The sequence below is a fragment of the Fundulus heteroclitus genome, chromosome 13 (genome assembly GCF_011125445.2).
Source record: "Fundulus heteroclitus isolate FHET01 chromosome 13, MU-UCD_Fhet_4.1, whole genome shotgun sequence".
Taxonomy (NCBI): Eukaryota; Metazoa; Chordata; class Actinopteri; order Cyprinodontiformes; family Fundulidae; genus Fundulus; species Fundulus heteroclitus.
The window spans coordinates 34,496,568-34,519,248 of record NC_046373.1 but is presented as its reverse complement, the minus strand read 5'-3'; the positions used below and the strand labels follow the sequence as shown (position 1 = coordinate 34,519,248).

At 38.2% G+C, this 22,681-nt stretch overlaps 1 protein-coding gene across 3 annotated transcripts in view; it reads left to right on the top strand.

The window, feature by feature from the left end:
* The window catches only part of LOC105917537 (thrombospondin type-1 domain-containing protein 7A), a 224,076-nt gene that overhangs the window by 120,030 nt on the left and 81,365 nt on the right, over positions 1 to 22,681 (top strand). For all 3 annotated transcript variants that reach the window (XR_004932392.1, XR_002427058.2, XM_012852377.3), the window contains exons 6-7: positions 1,314 to 1,517; positions 20,194 to 20,388. Coding sequence is in view for 1 of the 3 variants with exons in the window: in XM_012852377.3 (XP_012707831.2) it covers positions 1,314 to 1,517; positions 20,194 to 20,388 (399 nt within the window). In the remaining 2 variants the exon portion in view is untranslated. The remainder of the gene's footprint in view (positions 1 to 1,313; positions 1,518 to 20,193; positions 20,389 to 22,681) is intronic.

Sequence of the window (22,681 nt, the reverse complement as noted above, 5' to 3'; positions counted from 1 at the left end):
AAGAATAGACCGTGAATCTTGCCAAGCCCTTGGGTTCTGTCAGCAACTATGTCACTCACCGTGCCCAAAGCCGTTAGAGAGCACTTAGTCAACAGAATTCCCATAAAGGGCGGATTCCAGACTCTAAACATAGTCCAAAAAAACTGCAAGTTAAAAAAAAGAAAAAAGAACGAGTTGTCTCTGAACTTTTTGAACGGGGTCATACTTGGTGACTGAGCATTCCTGGGTCTGTGTTTGTGATTGGTTGGGAGGATGGAATGACTTCAGTATTAACCTACATGATAGGCTAGAATACAAAAGGAAGGAAAACTTTTATTCTATTGAAATTTTATTTAATCTTTTTTATATATCGCACCACACATCTACTAATCGATATATATTGTTATTGAATCCAGCCCAAGTTCAGTTGCATCAAACTCAGTTAATTGTTTCTTCCTTGTCTCCTTGTTGCCTTCTTTTGTTGCCTTGCAATGTACATCCACCATGATTGTAATCATGTATGTGTGTCAACTGAAAATGAAGCCCCTAGGTGTCTTGTGGAAGCAGGTGTTGTGTTGCTATCTTTCAGCCATGCAAATCATTATACCCCCTACAGATAGCTAGAGAATGAGCCCTAAATTGAATTTCCAGGACCCTCAGCCTCATTTTTCCTCATGCAAAATCCTTCCCTTCCCCAACCACCCATGCGCCAACAGATAACCGTTCTGTCAGTGAGCCCAGACACAGGATGGCTCATGACCAGCTGACCTACCTGATTTGAAAGGATTTTCAAAGGAAGACAAAAATGACATAGAACTTGTACTCTAGGGCTTTGTTGCCTTATCTGACAGGAACAGAAGTGTGAAATAGGGGGGGTTGACCTTGGCTGTGGTGGAAGGAGCATCCTGAGGACTTGGCTGTGGAATGTCATGTCCTTGAACAGAGAAAATGTGACAAATCCAGCTGAATTAATGTACTATAGTGACAGTTTGTCATTTTGTATGAAAAATATTTGAATGAGTGAAATATTGGAGCAGTCACTGAGGAGAATTTTTTTTAACTTCTGACTCAATTTCAGATATATAATGTCAGCTTGCATCTGGTGTTATATGTCATTCATTGAATTTACAAGGGCCATGTCATTGTGTTAGAGCTGCATTGTAGATTCTGTGTTATTGCAGCATGTCCTCACTCATTAAATGACAGGAAGTGCTGTGGTTTATCATCTTTGAGCCGGTTTGGGTACAGCTTACTTTCTTACTCTTATAAAGCAGCTTTTTAACATATAGAACAATAATCTAAAAGTTATGCTGTATACATTTTTTTTGTAACAGGTTTTAAGCCAAGGAAGCGAAGGATCATCAATGAGCCCACGGATGGGACAGGAAACTGCCCTCATCTGGTGGAGGCCATACCGTGTGAGGAACCCAGCTGCTTTGAGTGGCTTGTGGTTAAACTGGAGGAGTGTGTCCCTGACAATGAGAAGGAGTGTGGACCTGGAATACAAATTCCCCAAGTCCAGTGTATCAACAGTGATGGTGAGTTGACATATTAAACTAGACTTATGAAACTATTGACCATAATGGAGCTCTTTAACAGATAGTAAATATCAAAGTACATTTCTGCTTGTTTCTTTAATCTTTTCCTGTTTTCTAAATATGTTGCTCTATAATGGAGGGTTTTTTAATCTGCGGTATTCCTTTTTTAGATCAAAAACACTAAAAAAGAAAAAAAAAATTCTCGAAGAGTATATCTGCGTACAGAAGTTCATTGCAAGAATGCATTCCTCAAGACCATTCTGCCCAAGCCCAGACAGGTGCACATTTTTAAGCATCTTAGAAGTAGGTCAGAAAGTATTCTGTTTTATCCCCCTAAGTCGCCCAAAGAGGAGGCTTTGATGTTTCTAGAGTCATCTTTTTTTTTTTTTTTTTTTTTTACAAGATACCATTTAAAATTTCATCTAGGCTGTTATTCCTGCGTTAAACGCTCTAACATTATATTGGTGCGGAAGAAGAAATTGACAGCTCTAGAAGCTTTGGAAGAAGTTATGAGTCAAATGGATGCAATTCAGTTATTTAGTTTTTCATTTTTATTGATTTTTACAGTGCTAAATGGTACATTTTTGATGATACACAGGGTAAACCTTATGACCAAAGGCTTTGTCATTTCCAGAAAGCGTCCCACAATGGAAATCAACACTTTTATTTGATCAGATTCAATTTTATGAGGTGGAAAACACATTTGGCACAGTTTTGGCACATTTGGCTAAATGTCAAAATGGCCAAAATCACTGGTCTGTTTGGCACAGTGCCCACTAAAACCTAAAACCTAAGCATAACTGTTCCACAGTGTGGGACAGTTATGCTTCAGCTGATTCAGTCCAGATTTCCTGCAGTTATAGTCCAGATGCTGATTTATGAAGTCTGAGGTTTCTCCAATATTCTCAAAAAGATTTTTATGGTATTTTACAATGTTTATGAAAAAAAGGTGAGGCTAAAAGAAATGAAAATGTTTAATTTGTTTAATTACCTATAAATCAGACATAGAGACATTTGCAATAGTAGTTCCACTGGAAAAATACCTTTTCACATATACCAAAGGTTTGCATTTAGACTATAGCTGTGGAGCTGTACTTTTATATCGGTATGTCATCTCAGGCAGAAGCTGCTCCTAAACATATCTGGGCTTATATCTCCTCCACCTCAATGAAACCTTTCTGCAGCCTATTGGCTAGATGTTTACCAGGCCTTTAAACTCCTTTTTCACTGGGCTGACCAATCATCATTTGACAAATGTACACTAACAAATATTATTGGAAAATGGGATTGAACACATTAGCCTGTAGTGAAAACTGATCTGTTGTTGAGATGAATGCAGTCAAACAAATCCTTCTCAGGATAGCTGACGCATGCAGAAACTGGAACATTAAACAAGAATGTTCAAACTGTGTAATTAAACATCTAGACAAAGCTGATGTGCGCACTCAATTAAATGCAACGTTGTGTTTGTCACAAAAGATGCTGCTTGCCCTGCATTTGGACTTTTGTTTTATTTGCTGCCAATGGTAGAACTTGCCCTAACTTTTACATTTTTGGTACGACCCTTCTTTATTTATTTTCTCTTTATTCCATAGTCTTCTTTTTTTCCTGTTACTTTTCTATTAACCTTGGTTTTATGGTTTAGTCTGTTTGGGTTGACCAGATCTCGACCAACCTGTTGTGGAAAATAATAAGCTTATGTAAATGGAAGCTTAAGTTTACTGTTCTCAACAGCCAGCTCTCTGTGCACTCATATGGCTTTTTTACTCTTGTTCAACATTATAGAAAACTGCTGTTGTCTGCCTATTACCTTTAGCTAGCCTGTCCATTCTCCTTGGACATCAAAAAGATATATGCATCCACATCACTGAATCTTAATGAATTTTCTCTTCTTCACACCCTTTCTTGTAAAATAGTTTCTTGTTTGAAACGCACAGCAGATAAGCAGTTTTTAAAATGATCATCTGTCAACCTGTCCATCACCACAGCAAACAAGAAAGGGCTCAGAGCTGATCCTTGATGCAGTCCCATTTCCACCTTAAGCTCCTCTGTCACACTACAGCACACCTCACCACTGTCGTATAGCTCTCAGACATTCCCTGCACCACTCTAACATACTTCTCTGCCACTATAGATTTCCTCATACAACACCACAGCTACTCTCGTGGCACCCTGTTATATGCTTCCTTTAGATTTACAAAAACACAATGCAGTTCCCTCCGACCCTCTCTGTGCTTCTCCATCAACATCCTCAAAGCAAATACTGCATCTGTAGAACTTTTTCTTGGCATGGAACCCTACAGCTGCTCACAGATGCTCACTTATTACTTCGGTCTATCCTCCACTACACTTTCCTATAAGTTCATTGTATAAATCAATAACTTTATTCCCCTGTAATTGCAACAACTCTGCACATCTCCCTTGGTCTTGAAAATAGGTACCAGCACACTTCTCCTCTATTCCTCAAGCATCTTCATGCTCATCAAGATCTCATTGAAAAGCCTATTTACAAACTCTACTGCTTTCTCTTCTAGACACTTCTATACCTCCACAGGTTTATCATCAGGATCAACTGCTTTTCCACATTTCTTCCTTTTCAACACCTTCTTTATTAATCGTTGCCACTTCCTGATGCACAGTGGTTGCTTCCTCTGCTCTTTCCTCTCTTATTTGAAAAAGTACTCGGCCTATCTTCCTATAAATGGTAAATGGCCTGTACTTGTACAGCTCGTTATCAGGTGCAACGACCCCAAAGAGCAACTATACTACACTACATTCAGTCACTCACTCATTCATGCACACATTCACACGCTGATGGTGATGAGCTAGATTGTAGCCACAGCTGCCCTGTGTATGTGTGTGTGTGTGTGTTCCTGTAATCGCAGTCGAGCAAGAATTTTTTTTTTGCTGATTTCACTAATAAAGTAAGGACTTTGATGTAAAGTGCAGGCAGTACTTATTTCCTAACTAGCGGTAGGTTTAGCACCAAGGTGTCAATTAGGTTTAGGTTATGGTTAGGCCATAGAAAGGGTTGAAAATGAATGGAAGTCAAGGCACAATCCTTACTTTACACTTTAAACAGGAGTGTGTGTGTGTGTGTGTGTGTGTGTGTGTGTGTGTGTGTGTGTGTGTGTGTGTGTGTGTGTGTGTGTGTGTGTGTGTGTGTGTGTGACACACACACAGATATACACAGATGGGGGTTGGTCCATAGGTTCCATGTTAAACTATCCAGGGCCTCCATTCACAGTGAACTGCATCTGTCTTTGAAATATCAGCAGTAAAGATGACACCAAAGTTGACAATTTTTACTGATGAGACATTTTGTAATATATAACAAACAATATACAGTAAAATATAATATCATATGTAGTGTATATTATTTTTAGGTATTCGCCTGTTTTATGGTGTTAATTTCCTTCTTTTTAGAAAGTTCAAACATTTAAGGCATCCATGATGATAGCTTGTCACCCATATGGAATTATATTTTCTATTACCCACTGACCTTCAAATCAAATGGAGACTTGTAAAGATTCTTCAGCTGTTGGGGATATACAATAGCTGGGCTTGATCTTTTTTGTGTGATGGTTTAATATTTTAACAAGCAGTTATGGAAACTGTAATGAGGTATGGAGGAAGAACATAAGATGGACTTTCCCAATAGATGAAATTTAGAGGCATGAAATTTAGAGGCAGAAAATTAATATCTGCGTGTTTTCTTGATAATTTAACCATGATTACATAGTATAGTTATTTTCACATCACATTAGATGTGCCAAGGCAAAAAGACAAATCTTGAGAGGACATAAAGGTCACTATTGTGCTTAGGACTGCAACCTCCCGGCAGGTGAGCTTATATCAGTTACCAAAATCTTTATAAAAGATTTTTTGCCCAAATTTAGGAATGTGCATTTACTGGTATAAGCCAGAATTTATTACAATCAATTTATTTGGAAATAATACAGTAACAACTACTTCTATAGCTTTATGTGGTCTACATAAGCTTGGTGAGTGTATTGTACTTCACTCATGTACCGATCATATTCAGGAAAATGTAGTCTCCTTCTCCTAATTGTTTGTCTTGATTAATTGTTTGTCACTGAGCTAGTAGTCTTTAAATCACAGTTGAAAACACATCTGTTCAGACAGGCCTCTCACTCCTAGCTGTTCAACTGTGGATAACAGTTTTTTATTTTTTGTGGTTTTATTTTTCTATATAGCTCTTAAAATAGTTTAGAATTGTGCTGTTATGCACATTTTAGTTTTACCCTATATATTTTTAATATTTTATCTATTTTGTCTCAGCATCTTTTTGTTTGTATTTTAGCTTGTAAAGCACTTTGTGCACCATTTGGACAGTTGAAAAGTGCAAGTGAAAATGGATGGATGGATGGATGGATGGATTGATTGATTGATTGATTGATTGATTGATTGATTGATTGATTGATTGATTGATTGATTGATTGATTGATTGATTGATTGATTGATTGATTGATTGACTGACTGACAGTGGCAGATATTTTATCCAAACAAGATTTCTACAGAACAGCTGTAATGTACTGCTGCAACACAAGGTTAGCTGGGTTAAGAAAGCTTCTGTAATATTATAAAAAATGAATGGGCTGAAATATACATGCCTTCATTGCTTGTTTCTAAAGATGAATTACACTCAACATACAGCTACGGTTGTCAATAAACATTTGTTGTTCCTACAATGTTTCCATCCAGAGGCTTTTGGGTTAGCTGGTCTTATATGCCTCTTCAGCATTTCATGCCTTTGCTGTGTTGGTAGTTTCATACCTGGGCTTTTTGGGTATAAAAAGGAGTCATCTGACATATAGGTAAATTATGACATTTTGTAGTTTAAATTAAGAAAAGGGACCTACTCTCTGTATTGATATAACTCATTGGTAAGTCCACTTGTAACATATTTCAATACAGTTCCATTTTTTGTGTGCAGATGATCGTGTGCGGCCAAACCAAGGTTGTTCCACTGCATCATGAGCTAGGGTAGCCATATTTTGGTTTAGGAAACAGAGGCCACTTGGCGCAGTTGTGAATCAATGATACTCTGTGTACTTAAAGAAAACTTATATTCTAACATTATATTTTAACATATTTAATGTATGCTTTCTCTGTACGGTTAGAAAGAATAGTCAAATAACATACTTCAGATAAGCTTTCATAAGTCTAAAGTTGAAAAAATGTTAACCTGTAACAATAAAAGCTGATATCTTCTGAGAAAATAAATATATTATTTTCAATGTAATAAAATAAAAAGTTGCATTTTCACAAATACACTTACTTAACAAAGAAAAATATGTATATACAAGTCTTTAGTTTTCTTGTTCATCCCAATATTTTTCTTCATCATCCTTGTATTTTCTTAATCTGTCATGAATCACACAGATGACCCAAACATTCAGCCAGAACACAGGAGTTTAAGTTACAATAAAATAGGTTAATTGAAGCAGAATCAATAGAGCAGTATAGGAAATGGCTCGTCACATGAAACTCTGTGGTAAAAGAGAACAGGTGGGTGACTGGGATGGTTTGGTGACAAAAGGAACTTGAAAACGTTCACTTGCACGAACCTACAGCACTTTACAGCAGGCAGAGCAGCAGTTCAGTGACGTCAGAGAAGGTTGGTGACTGGGAGCACAGAGCCTCAGGTCAGTCGCATGGGGAATGAATATTATGCTGGGGGATCAATTAAGTGCTCCTCTTCAGTCTGTGAGACCAGATGCCAGAGGTGATACAGACACTAAGAATCAGGGACGTGCAGAGACCGTTGGAGGGGCAGGTGCTCAAAGTTAAAAGAGGGCACATGGGGCACGGATTTAAAACACGATACAGAAACATACCTTGCTATACAGCCGGTTGAACCGGCTGAAATGTACCAACCCATACTATAAATAATGTAACATGGAATCAAGAGCGTAGGTTTGATTTGAACTTTAACTCTAGGGACACTATTGGCCCAGAACTTCATTGGTCCTACGCGGTATGCATGCTCCTATTTCTTTATGCTTGACTTGAGCGTCAGGGCGCGTTACTTCTGTCTAAAGAGAAAAGCAGTATTTCTTGCTACATTTATACAAATTTTATAAGCACGACACACACTAGATGCTTTTTGTTAATCTGGTGGCCTAGTGGTTAGAGCATTGAGCTTGGGTCCCAGAGGTTCTGAGTTCAACTCCCACAGACTACCACTCTGGGTCCCTGAGCAAGACACTTAACCCCTGATTGCTCCCCTGGCGCCGCACAGTGGCAGCCCACTGCTCCCCGAGGGGATGGGTTAAGAGCAGAAGTGAATTTCTCCATTGTGAGATCAATACAGTTCAACTATTATTATTAATTATAAAGCAGTGCTCGATCTTATGAATGTTGGATTGGGACTTTTTAAGTTTGCATTTGAATTTACCAGCAACAGAGACAGATGGTAAAAACTTATCAATTAAACCAAATATATTCAAAATATGTCTGTTGTCTAGATATATCCTCTATTTTCTTTTGAAGATATGGAAATGTGGAGAGATAAACCCCACCCTTAATTTTTTTAATCTAAGATACTCTGTCTGCATCATAAAACACAGCAAAATTATACATTCAAAGGACTGCAAATAAATTTCTTGTATTTACTTTGCACTGGAAGTAGAAGCATCACTGACGCTAACAGCATTTCAAATACTAAATTAAAACTTCAACAATTGTACAACTGGGTTGTAGTTGCTCTGTGTTGCCCATTTCATGTAATTTATCTTAGCATTCCAAACACATTTCTTACATCATATATCTGAAGTGTAGATAACAGTTTCTCCTTACCTACATCTTCTGAGACAACTAATTATTTCCCTAACAAATGAGTTGTCGATGTTTAAATGTGCAGTAAACCAGTGGCGGCTGGTGCTAAAAAAACTGAGGGGGGCGCACACAAACAAACAAATGAAAAACAAACAAAGCAAATCTTAAAAAATAGCACTATTTGAACATGAATTTTGCCCTCCTTTCCTTCTGCCCAGCAAATTTCTCAATTATATTCTTAATTGTTAAAGTCAGTCATCTCTGTGACTAGTCTTTTCTCCATTGACAACATGGCCAATGCATTCAGCCTGTCCTGAGTCATTGCGTTTCTCAGAAAAGTCTTGATTCTTTTCAGAGTTGAAAAGCACCTTTCAGCTTTCAGCTGTGGTCATGGGTGTGGTGATGAGGATCTTCAAGAGCGTGACAGTTTCTGAAAAGACTTCTTCTAGATTGTTTTCCTGATTTTAATAACATTTGCTGCCATTTTTTAAGGCTGTGTTATGAAATGTGTTACAGCATTTTTGTGGGACAAGATTATACAAAATTCAGTAACCAAATGTTTTATTCCCCATTACCCATAAATTTCAGTACAACTTAAATAATAAAATATCTTGCTGACAAACATTACATCAACATACCTACACAGCATAGACACAACTAAAGGTATTTCTAACTACAAAGCACATCTTCCTAATATATTAAATAACATTACTATAAACCAGTGTAACAGTGATTTTCCACAACAACTCACCTCTGCAGCAATCCTTTCATGGTCTTCTACACTGAGTGTCCGACGCTTCTTCACTGGCTGACTACTAGCTGCACTGCTTTGTCCAACCATGGAGTGGAGAGATCACTTGCCTGCTGCTGAATTTGTAAATTAAGACGATCCGGTCCAAGCTCCTTTATCCTGTTTTTTTTCTTCAAGTGAACGCTTTGTAAAAGCATTTTTTTGTAAAGACAAAACAGAATTTTCTCTCATTTTGAAACTACTCAACTTTGCAAGCATAACCGTGAATCAACCTAACGAACTGCAGCTGAGCTGAGTCGAATCGGGGATTGTCCAATCACACAATGTTTTTAAAAAAATTAGCCAGTACTGACACTCTACCAGTAATGACGCAACAGAATAGGTGTGTCCGGGACGCAGAGCAGTGCGCCCCTATGCAAAACCCTAGCTAACCAATTAAAAGTCAGCCTCAGATCACGTGCTTGCCAAAGTTGACGCGGCTACATTCACTCCCATTAGACCGGCGCCCTGCACATAGGAAGTGTGCACAATGTGAGCAATTAAATAGAATTATGTATTTACTATTTTAATAAATTCTAACATGTCTATTGGACACAGTATGAATAAATACATTTCTAAGTACTTTGCAGTTCAGAAATCATTTATTATCTAAACGATTTAAAGGGGGCGGCGCCCGAGCGCCCCCTACTGGCCAGCCGCCACTGCAGTAAACCTTTATACATAAGGAGCATGGAGGACCCAATACTGTACTTTGAGTAAGATTGGTGACACCAAAACTGAATTGTTACATGAGTGGTTGTCCATTTCATCATTCAAATGAGAACAAATGAATATACTATTGGTATATACTAGTAAGACTATTAAAGAACAGCAGATTAAATGTATTTGCTTGTCCATCTTTCCAGCCAGCTTCAGAACTCCTGCCTGGAACAGATTAGGTTTCTGTTGATAAATGTATTATACTTCAGAATTAGATGCTATTTTGAGATGCTAATGTTGGTTACTTACAGTTCTCAAGTTCCACAAATCAAAACTCTCTCACCTGCTTCTTTACAGAACTGCACTCAGCAGCTTTCACCTATTTTACTGCAGATAATATTTAGTTTCTAAACTGGGACTAGTTTCATAGCCTAGTATTGATTGTGGTAAATGGAGTATCCCTGTATGAATCAAGACTGAAATCTCCGCTCCAAGCAAGCACACACACGGACGCACACGGACGTCCTAGAAAACAGGCAATCAGAAAGAGGAAAGGCGGGATTTGAAGCAGTATAACCAATGACCGTGGAGTTGACAGTCAAGTGCGCTGCAGATTTAAAGGGGCAGGACAGACCGGGTAGCGCGAGGCAGCCGAGCTGGGAGCTGCGAGAGGAAAAGTAGGGCAGAGCTAGGGCACGTTATGTGGATCATGTAACCAGCCACAGTAGATCCATCCATCCATTTTCCGAACCGCTTTATCCCTCATGGGGTCGCGGGGGTTGCTGGTGCCTATCTCCAGCGTTCACTGGGCGAGAGGCGGGGTAGACCCTGGACAGGTCGCCAGTCTGTCGCAGGGCAACACAGAGACAGACAGGACAAACAACCATTCACGCACACACTCACACCTAAGGACAATTTGGAGAAGCCAAATAACCTAACAGTCATGTTTTTGGTCTGTGGGAGGAAGCCTGAGTACCCACGCATGCACAGGGAGAACATGCAAACTCCATGCAGAAAGACCCAGAGGTGTACTCGAACCCAGGACCTTCTTGCTGCAAGGCAACAGCGCTACCCACTGCGCCACTGTGCAGCACAGTAGATCTAAATTATTATTATTTTGGACATGCACACACACACACACACACACACACACACACACACACACCAACAAACACGCACACATAAAAAAAAACACTGACAAAAGGGCACTTTGGGCATCAAGGGGCAAAGGGGCAGGTGCTCAAGCCCCCCGCCCCTGCACGTCCCTGCTAAGAATCCTTTCTTAGTGTCTGCCCCAGAAAGACAGGTGAGGCAATACTTTTCACAGGGTTTAGGCTACAATCCATAGTCGACAGGAAGAGTAAGGTTTGTTACTACATGGGCTGTTGTTTTTCGCTCACAGACAGAGCAGTGGGGGAGCATCAGTAGCACTGCTGCTGCTGTGAATGTTAAACCTTCTACCTTCTCTACAGTGATTGGTATGGAGGCAGCCATTCTGTCACAGACTTTTGCCAAATTTCCCATACATAAAATACATTTAAGGACAACATCTGCAGTTACATGCATTTTCATGCCATCTCTAGCAAAAAGTATGCATATTATGTGGCACACATTGCACAAGTCAGTTTAAGTGCATGCCTATTCCCGATGAAAAATTATGAAAACCAGACATTTTCATTAATCCATAAATCCCCCAGGGTGCCACAGAAAAAGTGGACATGTTCGGGCAAAGCAGGATGTTTGGTCACCCGATCATGAATATCATAAAAATCTATTGAGTAGTATTTTAGCTGCACTATCTGCAACTCTCTGGGGACTCTATGGATGTCTTTGCAATGTGATCTGCGCAAAGTGCATGAAGCAGGTCAAATTACACAGACAGCCTAGGTATTACAGCAGTCCCTTCTTCAACATAATCATAAAAGGTCAAAACCCCTTACATTGTGTAAAAAGAACACAACTTTGACCAACAGCTAACTTGTTGATGCAGAGGAGTTTCTTCCCTGACGTCCCCTAGAAGAACTATCTCCTCGTCCTACACAGAAGAGTGAACCTGACCAAAATGGGTCAAAAATGTAACTTTTATTGTTTTCATTTTAAATGCATTAAAGATTACCCAGAATCCCTTTTGAAATGTTTAACATATATATGGGTTCATTCACAACATAACAATAGTTTATAACAACTAGAATGTTTCAACATTCCCACACTTTTTAAACTATATAATATTTAATGACCATAGAGTAATGTAATGGACTGAGGTTGTGGTTTTCTGGCTCAACTCTTTCTTCTTCATGCCAGGCTGGAGCAGCATCAACATTACATCAAGTCCAAATCCTTCTATACATGCCCCACTCTTTCCTATCATCACTTGATGCCATTCCAGATGGTCCTGTCCACTCTTTCTTAGATGTTCTCAATTAGAAAACGATTTTATTATATACTTAAAATAAAAAAAAACAATGTGCATATAAAGTTTAAAAAATTGGCTTATCAGTATTTCAAGTACTGCTGGATTCTTCCCCTCGTTGAGAAACATTGCAACACAGCAGACTAGAGATGTGGTGGAGAAATTTATGGTTGGCATAAAAACACCAACAGAAATTATGAGATCAGTTTTTATCAGGGACTCTAATACTGATTATTTAAGAAAGCTGTGATCAGGACCCATCTATTGGGACATCCTGCAACTGAAACAAATTTCTGGAGAAAAAGATGCTTTTCATGCGTATCAGTTTAAAATATAAAACACAAGCATGTTAGACACTGGCACTTATAAAAACACTGTCATTTCAGCCAAGCATGGGATTCTGTACGTTGTGAGGGCTGTAAGAACAGTCAAAGTCCTTGATTATTCACACAGTCATGGCCAAATAATGAAGATTTTGATTCTGAATTCACCCAAAACCTTTTTTCTGACTGAATGTATATGTGCTTACTGTCGACCAGATGTCACCAAGCAGCTGTTTTCATATCTGAGAACTGTTTAAGTGTAGAGCCAGACATATTTTTCAAATAGGTTTGAAATGTTGTCGGGTGCAACCAGGGCCGGTTCTAGCCCTTTGGTTGCCCTAGGCGAGATTGAGTTTTGCGCCCCCCCCCCTCACTTTTGCCGTGCGAAATACCAGTACTGTTTTCAGCATCTGTTTAGTGCTTCATTGAGTTGTGTTTACTTTCCACAAAGAGTGCTGTGCAGTGAATTGTGCCTACAGTTGTGCAAAGTGTGTGTTACAAAATTGCAAATTGAGTGCAAAGCAGTGTTTGTTCTTTTAGTTTTGTGAACTCAGTGAGTGGATTTGCTATAAGTATTAATAGTTTTAGAAATTGTGCTATAAGAATCAAGGGTTGTGTTTAAGCATTCAGAAAAAACTGTAACTTAGCATGGAGTGATGCATAGACAACAAATACCAGAATAGGTTTCAGAACCTTTTCTTTTTTATTATTTTAAATAATTTATTACACACTCATGGTTAGGACTGTGCAAAAACACTCTTAACCATCTGTAAGGATACTTAGTAAACTAATAAACTGGATTTTGATGATTATTTGTACATCCATTTTGAATACTTAATGCAGATAATCACTACAAAATATTTGATTTATATTAGTATCCTCCACCCATTCTCAAGCTAATAATATAGCACATAATTCTGCTGCATATATACTGAGATAATTAGATGTTCTTTTTGAAAAAATCTTTGTCAGGAATCACCACTGCTATACTAGTTGCTTCACTCTTTGTCTTTTTATTTTCATGTATCTATGTCTACATGTGTTGTCTTTTACTTTCCTGAATCTGTTTATTCACTTGTATCTAAATGCACCCCAGCAATCAAAAAAAATTGTTATGAGAAATTTTACCCACTGCTGCTTTTTTTTTTTTTTTTTTTTTTTTTAGATGCTGCCAGCAGAGCTGGAGAAAATAAAAACAAAAACAGGTTGATGCAGCATAAGAGCCCCCATCACTGACAAGTTCATTTGTGAAACCAACAAAAGATGATGCCATCAATCTCTCATTCAGTCGATTTTCAAAAAGACCATGAAATAATTTTATTAGTAATTGCTTATATTACATAATAACCACAACAATTTTGTTTACACGTATGTTTTAGATTTTATTCTTTCAGCTTGGGTATTTTTTTAACTGCCAACAGGTAACCTCTAAAGGTAAAGTCATCTTCATGTCCTGGGGGTGGGAAGTGGCCCCTTACACAGCTGACTGAACACGAGGGTATCACAGCCCTGGTATCTTTGCCTAAATAGTCCCAACACGATCTCACAAATTGTCTATAGGCTATATGCCTATGCTGTTGCTTGTATTGGGACCAAGCAACCTGCAATGTCCAAGCATTTAGACACACCGCTTCCATGCCAGGATGGCCTGTGTCAGGGATTTCTCCATCATCTCCTCTCTGGCTTCTTCAATCTTAGCAACAATCAAGCCCATTTCCTGGCAAAAGATGCACTCTCTCACAGAATCCATTATTGGCAGTGAGAACAGGAACACCTAAAAAATAAGATTGATTAATTGTATATTTGTATATGAATTACACACCATAACTGATTTGCTAAATTCACTATTAATGCATTTATGGTAAGTTGGAAATTGATTTACATTTCAGGAAATATTTAGGCCTCAATATTACTCAGTGTATATTTTTGATATATTATTTTTGACTTTTGTTATGCTAATATGTAGGTAGGCTAAATATTAATGTACAGATACTGTTTTTAAAATGTTGTCAAGTGATTCTTTATGATAAGTAACACCTCATTATTGGGCCTAACTAGGCCATGGCATAAATTCATTTTTAGTTGTGAATAAATGCTCATTCATTTTAGTGATACATTTTGTCCTCATCTCTTTATTTAAGATAAGATAGACTTTACTGATCTCACAGTGGAGAAATTCACTTGTCACTTCGGCTCAATAAAAGTGACAAAAGACCGATTATCTTGGCGTTTAAAATATAACAAAACAGCGCAAGAAGACCTCGTTTATTTATTTTTATTTTATAATTTTGTAGACAGCTGCCGATTAAACTAATGTTACAACCTTGATATGATTAAATGCGTTGTTTTACCGAAAAATCAATTACAAGCGCCGTGAAAACGGCTGCAATGCGCGCTCCCGACAAAGGGGGGGGGGCTAGATTTTCACAGGGGAACTGAATTTCGCACAATTTCGCACAACACCGGCATTTTAGTCATTAAATATCTATGGTGCCTAAAAGAAAATGATGTCAACATACGAAAAAAATATTTGAACTGTGTAGTTAAAAGAAAAAACTTGTCCTACCATTCATCTAATCTCCCGACATCCAATCTCCACTCCTTGTCCGAATCGCTGTTGTTCGTCTGCTGTCTTCTCTTCATTTGAAACGTCTGGGTCGAACATGTGAGGCTCCAGACACAAATATTCTTCCTCCGATACATCAGAATGGTCTCCTGGTAGGAATCGCTCGGTTGAAGTCGAAATTTCGCTTTCAGATTTCTCGTTTTGGCTATCGCATGTAGTGCTGTAATCCGCCATGTTGAGATGAACGCTCCCGTTCTGACGTCACGACTTCCGGGTTGGAGGGCGCTTGAAAAGTGATCAGAATCTTTTCCGATTTTCTCTTAAATGTGAAAAAGAAAATAAAAAAATTCGGTGGTATATTTATTTGTTCATATTTTGCTATATATATATACGTAAGGTTAAGTCAAACTGATGTACGCTTCATAACCGGTTTAATTCGCTTTTTTTATAATTCTATGATTAATGGGAAGTAAGCCTAAGGGTGACGCTAGAGGGCGCCCCCAACACATTTGTCGCCCTAGGCAATTGCCTAGCTCGCCTATAGCAATCGCCGGCCCTGGGTGCAACATTTCCAGATTAGGGTGATCTCTTGCTCCAATCCAGGCCTGTATCCACTGAAACATTCTTTATAATTTTTCAGGAAGAATTCAGTCTTTCTGCAGCTGCATGAAGGAAAGTGCCTCAGATGACTGTCCTTGTGTTCATTTAGCTTGTGAGAGGTACTCAGTTTTCTGTAAGAGGTGCAGACTCTTCTTGGTGGCACTCTGAAAGATCAGACATCTTAGAAATTAAATTAGCATAATCTGATCTGCATAGCTATCTTGAATTTCACATGTCTTTCTTCTCCATTATCTCTGAATGTGTGTGAGATTATTTACTCATATTGTGGCATCATTGTGTAAATTAGATCTAAAGCTGTTTTTGATACCTTTTTATCACTAGAACTTCAGCTGAAGGCCCCTTTGGATGTCTGTGACCCAAAGTTCCAAGTTATAAACACAATTATAACTTTTCATTTTTAAACTTATTAGTTTAGCAGAATAGTACTGAAAATAAGAAGAAGGCCGAATTTACCCTATGTTTGACAGTTTTGCAACAAGTTATCTTTCAGTACTGGGATAATTACATTTATACTGAAATCTAAGTTTCAGTTGTGAAGAGGTGATTATTCCACAGTTTAGCTTTGGGTTGGAGAACAACCACTCTAATAATGAATCCAGGCCAACTCTATTGGGAATGTGATGTTTTTAATTATCAAGAACAAAAGCCATCACAGAAGCCATCAATGTCATGTAGACACTTTAATGTTTTCCATTAAATAAAGTGAAGGTCTTTGATTAACCCTGTCAAAGTTGTACGTATATTTCATTGTCAGCACTTTCTTTCTCCTGCAAACATCATCTTGCAGAGTTGCTGTTAAATGGCCTGCTATTGATTCCTTGTTGTCTCCTTCTGATGGAAATACCCCTAGTTTTCCCTGGGGTCTTTGCCATGTCATTGGATTCACGGGTTGATTATCTTTCAGCCATTCACAATAAGATTTTCACAGATACGGATTTTCAGGGAAAGGATGAGTTACAATTTAATTTGATGAATGAAGGGAAGAGAGTGAAGACAGCTTTTCAATGTAGATCAATACAGAACATATCAGCAACTCAGCAGCCAGTCTGTTCTTAAAGATGTCATCTTAAACATTTTACACAATAAACTTTGAAGGCCTGACGAAGGGTATAGTATAGGTAGGTATAGAAGGGAAAGTAATGCAATATTTTTTTCTCCTAACCACAAAGCAAGAAAAGATATATTGTCTAAAACTACAGTGAGCTCTTTAACTGTTTTAAATACTCATTTGATTATACTGTCAAGGATTTATTTATAAATAAATGCATATCTAATAGAATTAGGTAGCAATTAAAAGGGAATTTTTTAACATATGTATAATTTGTATTTAACATGTTTTAGATATTTATGCTGTGGCATTGAGTAAGGTTTTAAGTTATTTAATGTTTATTAAATAACTCTCTGTTAGGTGTCCGGTAAATAACAGCTCAGACAGCTGATATTAGGACAATAGTTGAAAGGGTGATTCTTTTAACAGCAAACTCTGCACACATATGGAATAAAAGAGTGACAACCTCTCTTCAAGTTCAAGAGCTTATTAACAGAAATAAATGAACATCCAGAGAACATCATTATAGAATGATTTTTATCTAAATTAACACTATATTTCAATCAACAAATCCTCTCTACTAGGTTAATGAAACTTGACTAAACTACTAAGCAAAATTAAGATAAAAAGAGGCTAAGGAACTATGTACACCCAAAAGAAACAAAAAAGACAAATAAAATGGTTGCAAACCATCATCAGAATGATTCGGTGAATCTTGGTTCACTGTAGATCCAAGTTAGAGAAACCAAGGTTCATTTTAAAGAATATGGAATGAGGTTAAATTAGTTGAACTAATTTAGAACAGCCTTTGGTCTTTGTTTAACCCATTCACAATGCAAATCTTAAATTAGACACATTATTTGAGGAAATAACATTTTAAAGAATTACAGGCTAAATAAAAACCAATACCCTTTAGGACACTGGATTTTATTAATGTAATTATTTATCCTGGAAATAATTCTGACTAAAATTGGTAACTTAGGAAGCTAGAGGGCGCTGTAGCTGACGACAGGAAATGACATGTCGGGGCATTACCTGTGGTAATTTAGCTTGAGTTTACCTTAAAGTTACACAAAACACCAATAAATTGACATCAGTGCACCCTATTAATGCTGTAATAATGCTCATAGCACTATCAAAATGATGTCGGAGTGAGATGGAAACCAACATTAGACACCATAGTTACGTTTTCTAGGTGGTAGCCATAAGTTATCCAGGGACCTACAATGCTGCTAATGCCAGGAGCGTTCAACGCTCATTAAAAATACTTTTAACCTCCATTTGGTCGTAATGAGCACACCAGAAATACAAACATTAATGTCCCATCGATGTATAAAACTCTCATGGAGATAAAGTTTGCTGTAACCATAAATTACACCCAAACATATTAGCATAGCATTGTTTCAAGAATGCTAGCGGGCAGCTTAGCCTTCTAGCTCCTGGTCTTTTACTCAATAAACCTTAAACAAAACAGAAAAAAACACATTAAGTTAACCACTCTAAACCTTCCCTGTGTATTTCTCTGTCAAACCTCTGCTTTTGTCTGGTTGTGGCGATGGGGCCTCCGGTTGCAGTGAATCACTCCAAGGTAAAGCTGGTTCTCTGAGCAGCAAGCAAGCGGCTGGCTCAAAAGGGGGAAACTCCTCGTGAATCCTGGCCTGGTATGCGCTTTACATGGGCTCAAATGGACTGCGCTCAGCCTGTCGAGTGTTCGGCACCTACGCACGGCCTTCCTGGCATGGCTGTGTTCGTTCTCTGTAGGGCCTGCACAGTTTGAAGGGCAACTTCAGATCAGCTTTTCTCTTAGCTCGGCCAAGCCGCAGGAGATAGCTCTGCGCCGTCTCAGATCAGCTTTCTTGCCGTAGCTGAGAAAGGTTACAAACAGCCTGTTTCCATGGAAGTCAGCTGTTTCCGATGTTAAAAAAGGGCAGGAAAGCACTTAGCTTCGATTCTGCCTGCATATGTGACAGGTCTCTGAACTCCACTCAGATTCTCTGCAGAGGAAGATGAGAGGCTCCCCTATGCTGTTTAAAGCAGCGGGTGAAAAGGGAGTCATTATGTATTGTGGCCATGGGCTTTATACAGCACTTCCAGGGAAGTTAAAAGTGTGCAAATAGTCCTTATCTGATAAAATTTAAGTAAAAAAATGACAGGTAGCAATCAATTCACAGAGCGACATAAAACACATGAATGTATGAATGTACCAGACAAACGCTACTCGAGACATTGAAATGTTCGAGTTTTAAAAATGAGCAATTTACATGAATGTCTAAACAAACGCTCCTCTGTATGTTTTAGATAAGATGTTAATTGATCCTAACTGATGCAGCAGGAAGCTTCTTATTGATTAAATGACCAGTGGATGCTACGTAAGACTTTAAAACTTTTATACTTTGAAGGAGTTCTACAGCTAAAACTAAAGCTGTGAGTGCTAAGATTTTAGGAAAACAGTCTTGGCCAAGCGCCTTATAACAGGTTCCTTTCATTTTTACATTTGACATAAAAAACTCTAAATCTCCCACTTACAAATACATGTTAGAAGCATTCCTTTATTTTGTCCCAAATTAAGAGAATGTAACTGTTCAATTCAATTCAATTCAATTTTATTTATATAGCGCCAATTCATGAAACATGTCATCTCGAGGCACTTTACAAAGTCAAATTCAATCATATTATATAGATTGGTCAAAAAATTCCTATATAAGGGAACCAGTTGATTGCTTCAAAGTCCCGACAAGCAGCATTCACTCCTGGAGAAGCGTAGAGCTACAGGGAGAGTCGTCTGCATTGTCCATGGCTTTGCAGCATTCCCTCATACTGAGCAAGCATGAAGCAACAGTGGAAAGAAAAACCACTCATTAGCGGGAAGGAAAAACCTCCAGCAGGACCGGGCTCAGTAAGAATGGTCATCTGCCTCGACCAACTGGGGGTTACAGAAGACAGAGCAGAGACACAACAAGACAGACAAAAAGCCCAGAAGCCCAGATTGATCCAGTAATCTGTTCTACATTAGATGGTAATAGCGGGTGATCTGTCTTCACTGGATGATGTCACAGTTAGCAGAACGTCAGACCAGGTGTACCTACTATGAAGAAAAAGAGAGAGAGCAAAGAGTTAAAAACTGAAATGACAACAGTCATTTCAATGTAATGCAATGCAAAACTGGAGAACAGTAGACTGGAGAACAGTAGAAATCAGTAGAGTGAGAAAAATAGGCCCTGATGTCCGCCAGTAGCCTAAGCCTATAGCAGCATAACTATAGAGGTAGGTCAGGAAAACATAAGCCACTCTAACTATAAGCTTTGTCAAGAAGGAAACTGTTGTGAACCCATCCAGTAATCCAGCATAAACCTTTAGCTAACGTCTAAAGTTTTCAGTCTGTACTACTTTCCAATCATATCTGAAGTGGCCAATTCTCTTCATCGATGTTTAAAACCTGTTTTTTTTCCCCATCTAGGTGAAAAAGTGGAAAAACAACTTTGCCGGGATTCCATCCTTCCTATGCCCACCATCTGTGAGGTGCCTTGCCCCAAGGACTGTGCTCTGAGCCCTTGGACTCCCTGGTCATTTTGCTCCCACACCTGCTCTGGAAAAAACACAGAGGGGAAGCAGACCAGAGTCCGGTCTATCCTTGCACATAACGCAGGAGAAGGTAGGAAATCCTGAGTCTTCCATAGCAGAAACAATGCAGCACTCTAACACATAAATTTAGAGAATTGTAATTAGACCATTGGAATGCTACGTCAGTGAGCAATCAGTGTCACCTATTAACACCATAGAAGTTGCCCCTGAAATAAACATCCAAAGCAGTACTGACTTTTCCAGTCAGGTTGACTGGTCTAACACCTCAGTGGTCTTGCTGCAAGTTCTGGAGGGTGTTTCAAGTATTCCACAAAATCTTAAAGCACCTTGATATATAATTTGCAAGGTCCACACAATTAATCGTCAGCAGTCCATTCTCCAGTTATTAGGCTTTAGTGAGTGGTGTTATATAAATAAATGGTAAATGGCCCGTACTTGTTTAGAACTTAAACAAGTCCAGAGGACTCCAAAGCGCTTCACAGTACATTCAGTCATTCACCTGTTCACTCACTGATGGTGGTAAGCTACTTTGTAGCCTCAGCTGCCCTGGGCAGACTGACAGAAACAAATAAGTTTGAAATAAAGTTCAAACATATTTGCTCTCATACACTAAAATAGTCCATTGTTCTTCTTATGTGTGAAAGGTCTTCTCATAATACAACGAAGTCAGCATAGCTTTACAATACACTAAACAAACATTTCTTTACTTCAGTGACTGCTGAGGTACCGATGCCTCTGGAGTCAGATGTACAAATAAATGAACCCAAAATAGATGCTTATATTTCACTTTGGATCATAATTATAATACTATTTTAATATACTTTCATCAATTAAATACAGTTCATCAAAAGATATTTAATATTGGTCAAATTTGATCTTTTAAATTACATTTTGGGGGGCTGATCTCTCTTTTTTTAAGTAACATTGTGAACATTGTATATTACTTTACCTTTATTCGTGTGTAAAAACTATGGGTCTCTGTCACTAGCTTGTAAAAATAGTCCGTGTTTATCCAAAATGTTTTTAAAATCTGGCTCCATCAATGGAGATAATCACCAAGGACAGTGATCCATGACCGGTCATGGTCCACCTGGATGTTTTCAGTCTTGTCAGAGAAAAGAAATGGAAATGGAATATGAAAATAAAAGCCACAGAAAGTAGAAAAGGGTTGGGTCTTGATGCATGGCCTGCCTTTTCAGGTGTCCCACTCCAGTTTAAAACAGTGGACTACTTTTCTCCCACTGGTTTGAAGTAGATCTTTCAGCTTTTGAGTTAGCCATCCTCAATCTAATACCTCCTGTTTCCACTGAAGGTCCAGTTTGGAAATGTCCTTTAGTTTAGAGATTTAAACTTCCATTTTGTATGAACAAATTTAAATGAGTGTATTGTTAGACTTCAAGAAGAATCAAGAATAAAGAGTCTTTATTGTCATTATATAACTATAATGAAATTTTGGCTCCAAATTCACACACATTCACACAGACACAAACCAATGTTTAAATAGTTGACTGCGTCAACACCGCTTCCTGAGAAGGTAAAAGTGTGCATCTAATAAGATTTAAATGTTCGGGTTAGAAAAGATAGATAGCAATCACTTTACAGAGCAATGTTTCAGGCAAAACATTTAGTCTGTCTAATATTAAATATATTAGACAGACTGTGGAATGTCAGCATGTGTAGTACATGTGTAATTTAATATGTATATTGGCAATATAAAGAGAGACAGCAATGGGCATGCGTCAACTGTCTGCATCAGTCAGTATGTGCTGCAAAGCACCATCAGAGCCAAGGCACAGCTCCTCACTGTGTCTGCTTCCCTGTCCCTTGTATTTGAACTGTATATTTACTGTATAGTATAATACAGTAATAATTGTATTTTTCTTCCAGGTCTCCCTTGAAAAAGAGATTATTAATCTCAATGGTGACTTTCCTGGTTAAATAAAGGTTATATAATAATAAAAAAACAGGCAGAGCATGAATTCAGCGATTTTCACCACACAAGTGTTATAATCATACAAAAAACAGATTTATTGAACAGTCAAGTGGTCAAATGGGTTTTATCCTATCAGTGTTAGTATTTTGTTTGTCATGAATAACTATAATAATATAGTCACTGCTATACTTTATTTATGTGCTTATTTAATCTTTTTTACAACATGAGCCCAATTTATTTAGATTTCTCAGGATTTCATTTGGTAGATCATCTAAAGAGCCGCAGCTTAACTAGCTGCACATAACTGTTTTATGCATTAAGAGCGGAACAACTATTTTGTTTCACATTTAAATGATTTCTTGTGTGTCTCATTATACAGTGACTGCTAAAGTTGTTGCATGGGTTTCTGTGATGCAGGGTAAGAAGTAAC